At 37.8% G+C, this 7,680-nt stretch overlaps 1 protein-coding gene across 1 annotated transcript; it reads right to left on the bottom strand.

The window, feature by feature from the left end:
* Window positions 1-237: 237 nt before the first annotated feature.
* On the bottom strand, window positions 238-1,656 carry LOC132832439 (muscarinic acetylcholine receptor M2-like). Its single transcript, XM_060850429.1, has one exon. It carries the CDS (start codon window positions 1,654-1,656, stop codon window positions 238-240), a length of 1,419 nt encoding a protein of 472 aa, XP_060706412.1.
* Window positions 1,657-7,680: the final 6,024 nt, after the last annotated feature.

The raw sequence follows: 7,680 nt of genomic DNA, 5'->3' as shown, positions 1-7,680 counted from the left end.
TAGCACAATTCCCTTTCAAATTCAGAGTTGTATATCCTACTTTGATTGCATTCTTCAGTTTACAATAGACAGTAGATGCAATTCAGACAATGCTTCTAATTTTGTGTATTATATCTACTACCTTGTCTAATTACTTGAGAAAATGAAATCATTAGTTGCATACATTTTCAAATGCACAACACAGAAATTTATAATATTAAAATGTGTCAAATGATTGTAAAGTCGTTCTAGTGCTATTTATTTTGTTGCTCCAACGCTTTTGTACTGACATAGCAGAAGATGTTTGAACGTTTTCTTGAATGTACTATTACACAATGCATAACAGAATGGATTGATGGTGCAGTTGATGTAACATAGCCAATATCCAATAATCCAGACTATGTTTGGTACACATATTGAACAGAAAGTGCTAATGAGAAGCATGACGAAGTATGGGGTCCAAGTGATGATGAATGCAAGGAGTATAGCCAGAACTGTTGTGGTCACCTTCTTCTCGCGATTCACAGGCACCTTTTTCTTAACAGGAGTCTTCATCGTATCAACAACTTGAGCATCTTTTCTGGTCATTTTTATATTGTTATTTGTATTTATGGTATGACTGATGCCTTTGACGTTTCTTTTTGTGGAGTTGACATCTGCATTATTTTGAGATTCTGGAACTATATCTATGCAGGAGAATTTGATGTTTCCGTTGCTGGAATGATTACGTGCTGGAGAGGTTGTTTTGATCCTTTGGGTTGCTGGCACCTTCTTGGATGCGTATGTACTAAGTGGCTTTGAATAATTACAGCGGTTTTCCTGCAGTCTTTGCCCAGAATAATCAGTTGTGAGAGCACGATTTATTTCTGCTTGCTTTTCATCATGCGACAATCCATCAGAACCATTTGTTAGATTGTTATTATTCAATTTCATAATCTTTCCCTTGACAAGACTGGAAAACCAGGAGCTTTTCCCCAAATCATGTTCCAATATATCCTGTTTTATCCTTCTCTTGCTGGCAAGAGATATGTGTACATAGAAAATGACCATAATAATAACAGGGAAAAAGAAGGAACCTATTGTAATCCCAAGAGTGACAACAGGATTTGAAAGAAACTGGACATAACACTCACTCTCACCAACTGTACGCTCTCCTACGATGAACTGCCAGAAGAGAATGGAAGGACCCCACACAATGAATGGCACCACCCACGCCATTGCAATCATCATTCCTGCAATCTTTCGTGTTCTCTTCACTGGGTAGCTCAAAGGATTTGTTACACTTGAGTAACGGTCAAAGCTGATGATAAAAATATTCATGGAAGAGGCATTGCCAACGACATGATCTAAAGCCAACCATAAATCACAGACCACTGGTCCCATGGGCCAGTATCCAAAAATCAGGTAGATTGTATATAGATTCATAGAGACTGCACCAAGAATCATGTCAGCACAGGCTAAGCTTAATAGGAAATAGTTGTTAATAGTTTGCAAATGTCTATTTCGTTTGATAGAAATAATAACTAGAATGTTACCAGTAAAGGTCAGGAAACTTAAAGATCCTGCCGCAATGGCAATAACGATGAATTCAACAATTTTATAAGGACTCTCTCTTTCAGTATTAAACATGGTAGTTGAATTATTGAGAGAATAATCTACTTGTGTTGTATTTGCCATAGTTTCACTCTGATATGCAGTGACCACTTATAAGATCTAAGATAGAAACAAACAAAGAAAAAAGTGAGAAAGCTGATTTGAAACGTGTTCACTTTGAAAGGAATCATGTGAAACAATGAAGTTTTGCTGGAAAAACAAATAAATCCGAATGTATTTTTGTGAATATTAAAATATTTGCAAGCAAATGTCGTACTTACAGTCGGAATCTACTCGAGTTTAACTTTCTGTGCAATTAATTGTCAGCAAATATTTAATTGCTTCTGTTGATTTGCATGAAGCCATGAGTCAGGGAATTTAAAGGCAGACCCTTATATTAAGGCTTACTTGTTTCATACACTTCCATAAATAATTTCTGCGATTTGCATTTACAAAAGATTTATGCTAGAACAATCTCATTTTTGGTTATTTCAAGGTTATTCATCAGTTGATGCCCAAACTGATGCATCAGTGTTGCCACATCATCTCAAATAGTAAATAACAAATATTCTGTCCAAAAAAGCTGTCTGTTGGAGACAGACAAGAATGATAGGGTTGGAGTTTCCTCCCAGGGAGACATGGATACAGGAGATTTAATCACATCAGATTGACATCAGATTCACATCAGATAGCATAAACGTTTATGCTGTCGTAATTGAGACCAAAGGCCAACTAAAATGCATGTATTTCAACAGTTCTAGGGCTTTAATACTCAGTTAAACTGCAATAAATATGTTGATTGCTTGACCTTAATAAGAAAAGGAAAAGATGACGAGGTTGTTTTAAATTACAACATGTTTCATGCAAGACACCTTGAAAATGCTTTGTTTGATGAATGCATCATTAATTAAGTTCGTAATCTCAATTGTTTCAGAAAGAGTACAAAACATTGATGAAACCTCCACACAGCAACTGGTGATCTGTTGTGTTAAAGTATCAGAAAGGAATGACACCACGAAACCAAGCAGAGAATCAAATGAGATAAAATCTTTCCCCACTGCGCCAAACAGTAATTTGAAGAGACAGGTCAGGCTGGAATACAACAAGGTGCAAGGAATGCTTGTTGGATGAACATGCATTTAGTTCAATGCAAGAATGCTGACAGGTAAATCTGATGAACTGAGGGCAAGGGTAGGTAAGTGGGAGTGGTGCCTTATAGCCATTATAGAAACATGACTAAGGGAGAGACAGGACAAGCAGTTTAATGTGCCACGGTGCAGGTGATTTTGGTTGGACAGACGTGGTGGAAGGAGAGGAGGGCAGCTGAATTTTTAATTAAGGCGTGTATCAGAGCAACACTCAGACATGAAATAACTGAAGTATCATCCACTGAGGGTTTTTGGGTGTCGCTAACAAATAAGAGAAAAATTGTGACAGTTTTGGGTTGTACTGAAGGCCCCGAAATAATAAACGGGAATAAGAGAAACAAATATGCTGGGAGATTGAGCCAACTTGCAGGGTTATCATAATACTGGATTATATATTTTTTTGTAACATAGACTGGGAATGCCACAGCGTTAGGAATTGAGATGATATGGAATTTATTAAGTGCATTCAGGAAAGTTTCCTCAAACATATTATAGTGTCTTACTCTAGAAGGGGCAAAATTTGACCAACTCTTGGGAAATAGGTCAAGTCTGATGTCAGAGATGAGAGTGGGTAAGCAATTTGTGACCAGTCACCACTGTTCTATTAAGTTCAAAATAGTTATAGAGCGGGACTAAACAGATCCACAAGGTTCAAGTTCTAAATTGTGGTAAGGCTAATTTTGATGCATTTAGACAGGATGTTGCAAAGGTTGATTGGAATAGTTTGTTTGCAGGAAAATGAACGTCTGGTAGCCTTTAAATTTGGGATAGCTAGAATTCAAGTTCTACATGTTTCTGTGAGCGTGAAGGGCAAGGTTAACGTGTCAATGGAATTCTGCAAGTTAAGAGATATTGAGTATTCCAACAGAAAAAGGAGGCATGGCTCACGTGCAGTCAGCTAGGCTCAAGGGAATCCTGGAATGTTTGCAAAAAAGGCAGGAGTGCACTGAAGAAAGAAATCAGGAAGGTGAAAAGAGGGCACTAGATAGCCTTAGCTGTGAATGGTGAATCCAACAATGTGTTTTAAGTATATTAAAGGAAAATTAATAACCAGAAAGGATAGGGTCCCCAAGGGTCAGGTGGGCATATATTTTTCGCAGCACAGGAGATTGGTGAGGTTCTCGAGGAAAGATTCTCCTGCGTGTTTACAATGGAAAAAGAAATGAAGACATTGGGACATTAGGGGTGATATATTCGGTGCAGTCCATATCACAGTAGAGGGCGTGTAGGATGTATTAGAACGTATGACAGTGGATAAATTTCATTGTCCTGACCAGATGTATGCATGAACTCTTCAAGAAGCTATAGAGGAAATTGCGAGGGCCCAAACGATATTTTTGCATCATCAATAACCATGGGTGATGTCCAGGAAGACTGGAGGGCAACGTCTATGATGTAATTATTCCAGAAAGGCTTCAATAAAGCCTCATAACTAAAGAACAGTAAGCTTAATATCAGTGGTGTGTAAGTTACCTGAGAATATTCTGAACGAAAAGAAGATATGCATGCATTTGGAAAGACACGGTTTCATTAGGAGTACTTCACATGGCTTTGTTAGTGTTCTTTGATGAAGAGACCAGGAAGATTGACGAGAGGTGGGCAGTAGCTGTTGTCTCTTTGGAGTCCCTCATTTCTGATGAAGGACTTTTGCCCAAAACATCGATTTTCCTGCTCCTCAAATGATACTTAACCTGATGTGCGTCTCCAGCACCACATTCTCTACTCTAATCACCCGCATCTGCAGTCCTCACTTTCTTGTCGTCTCTCTGGATTTCAGTAAGGCATTTGCTCAGGTACCACATGGTAGGCTGCTCTGGAATGTGTGATTGCATGCAATTTAGGGGATGCTGGCAAATTAGATTCAAAATTAGCTTGATGGTAGAAGAAAGAGGGTAATTGTGGAAGGATGCTTCTTGGACAGGTTTAATAAGAGCGGAGTTCGGTGCTGGGCCCAAAATTGCTTGTTACCTATATCAATGATTTGTTTGCGAATGTACACTCATGATTATTAACTTTGCAGATGACACTTAAATAGGCTGTTTCATGATCAGTGAGGAAGGTTATCAGAAATTACAGAAGTATCTTGATCAGCTGTACCACTGGGCTGAGAAATGGAAAATTCATTTTACTATAGTTAATTGTGAGGTCTTGCATTTTGGAAAGTCAAAACGAAGTAGGAGTTTCATGATGAAAGGTAGAGCCACAAAGAGTATAATGGGACAGAGGGAAATCAGAGTTCAGGTTCATAGTTCTCTGAAAGTGGAATCACAGGTAGACAGGGTAGTGAAGATGCATTTTGGCACATTGGCCTCTGTTGTTGAGGGCATTGTGTATAGAAGTTGGAAAGTTATGTTCCAGTTATACAGTACGTTGTTGAGGCTGCACATGAGCATTTGCTCAGTTTTGGTCACCTTGTTCAAGGAGTGATATTATTAAACGAGAAACGGTACAGAAGAAATGGACAAGAATATTGCCTGCAGTTATTTATTGTCTGAGCGATAGGGAGAGTTTGGGCAAGTTGTAAAGCTTATTTATCAAGCAATGGAGACTGAGTCGAGAACTTATAGAGATTTATAAGATCATGAGAGGCACAGATAGGATGAATGCAATCAGTCTTTTTCCCAAGTTTGGAGAATCCAAGACAAGAAGACATCAGTTTAAGGTTAGAAGGAACAGAATAAAAGAGAATCTGGGACTGGGCTGGGGAGGGGATCTTTTTCACACAGTTGTTATGCGTGTAGAATGAGATTCCAGCTGAAATATTTGAGGTCTGAATATTGACTACCTTTAAAAGACATCTGGACAAATGCATGGATAGGAAAAGATTGAAATAATATTTGCCAAATGCACGGAAATGGCTTTAGTATGGCGAATACGTTGGTTAGCATGGAGCAGTTTGGACAAAAGGGCCTTTCTACGTGCTGTAGGAATCTATGACGCTATGATGCATAGGCAAAGAAATTCTATCAGACCAACATTTCGAACATCAAATATCTGTTATGAGTAATGTTTGTATAAACGAAGATTGCATCCATCCATGTATTAAAAAAAGAGTTGTTTATTGCTTGAGACTTGTGTGATCATAAGGAGTGTTATCCGACTAAATATGGAAAAAAAGTTCTCTTAAGGCAGCATCTCGAACTCGGGTCACAGCTTTCAAACAAAGTGGGTTGCCTTTTCATAACAGAGATGAACTTATTTGCCAGACAAAGTATTTTAAATAATTCTGCTGAAAATCAACAGAGAATTTCTATACGTTAAAAAATGAACATAAAGGATAGATTGTTGGTTAGCAAGAGACTGAAAGAGAATCAACGATGGTAGCTGTAGGAGCCAAATTTCCGACGTATGTTTCATGTTTATGTGTTCATATTCCAGCTATTCTCTATTTCCTGTTTTAAATATAATTGTTATAGTTATTTAAAGAATTTCATTTTAAAAGTAGCCACTTGATCGGCATCCATTACCCTACCAGGTCACATTTTACTTTAGATTGTCGTCACAGAAACAAGTAATTTGTCAGAATCAGTCCATACCAAAGTAGTTTCTCCAATCCCCACATTATTAATCTCAGGATGAATATTGTAAGCATATGTTTGTGTCTACGTTTTGAACATTTCTATGTCTCTTCTAAATACATCCAAAAACATTTTATCCAATGACAGTATTAGTTAGTGTCATATTCTTAGGCTGATCAGACTTCCACTGAAATTCATATAGGCTTTCTTGAGTACGGTCATGCTGATTGGCAAAAATCTCCAGATCTTGTATAATGACATATTTTAATTGCAGATCAGTCAAGTCAATTCAGATTTGAACTTGTGGAGTTTTTCAGTTGAAAATCCTGACTAGAGGTCTTGCTAGCTGAAACAGTTGAGACCGATACATAACCCAACGTTAATGCATAAAGATTTTCTACTTCCTTTAATAACTATAGGAAAATAGCTTAGTGCTGAATGTCAGTGATTGTCAGGGCTGCCAAATCCTTAAAAGTTTTGTTTTTTTTGCCACGCGAGTAAATAGTTCAATTTCCAAGCATTCAGGCATTCGGTTGTGAAATGTTTGAGCAGGATTGTCTGATATCGTTGCAATTGACTAGTTGCTTACAGATGCTACTTATGCTGTGAAAGTATGTCAGATGAGTGATGAATAAAGATGGAAGTAAGAGTGGAGGGAGCAAGAGTGTTTTTTACCTGCTGAGTTTTGGTAATATTTAATTGTTGAATCGTCAGATGTTTTCGGGGAATAGTGTATAAATCTAACAGGAAACTTCAGTAAGAAGGACTATGATATCAGAACAATGATTATTCAAGTCTATTCAACCGTAATGACATCTGGATTGGTTCAGAGCACAGCCAACAGAAAATTAGTTTGGAGCTGTTGTCCAGGGCTTTGGGCGTCTATAAGAAGTTGATGCCTCAGCCATTTGGGGGAGAGTTTTTTTTTAGTAACTGTTGGCTGCTTATTTGTCGAGTGACAGTCGAAATCTGGTAGAGATTTGTGTTTTGTTCTGTGTATATTGGGGTATTTGGATGTTGCACCTAAGAAATTTTAATGGTTTGGACGAGGAGCTGACAAAATTCACTGATGAGACGTGAGTCATTTTGTTATCAATTCAAGTGTTTATGCAGGTACTAAATTCACTAACTTTCTCCAATCACCATCAAGTAAGTCAAATTGAAACCCATGTTAATTAAATCTGAAGCACATTGCTGGACGTTTTCACGAGCGCTTCAGATGCAACAAAACTTCCTGTTGGAAAATTCAGCTAGCAGAGCAACTCCCTTGATATTAAGTAGGTTGGAAGCCTCATAGAGTGCCGACACTAGACTCCAATCTGCACTTCAGTGAACCTTATCTCATTTTGGAAGGTCTGGTCAATTTCTAAAACTTTTCCTACATGAAAGCATCATATTTTCTTTCTATTGTTATCAAAATATTTCCAAAATTTGAAATATTC

This window comes from Hemiscyllium ocellatum, chromosome 35, assembly GCF_020745735.1.
Source record: "Hemiscyllium ocellatum isolate sHemOce1 chromosome 35, sHemOce1.pat.X.cur, whole genome shotgun sequence".
Lineage (NCBI taxonomy): Eukaryota > Metazoa > Chordata > Chondrichthyes > Orectolobiformes > Hemiscylliidae > Hemiscyllium > Hemiscyllium ocellatum.
This window is presented reverse-complemented; position numbering and strand designations above follow the sequence as displayed.

Excerpts from the sequence above, each read along its gene's own strand:
- LOC132832439 (XM_060850429.1), bottom strand. The coding sequence starts at position 1,656 with ATGGCAAATACAACACAAGTAGATTATTCTCTCAATAATTCAACTACC.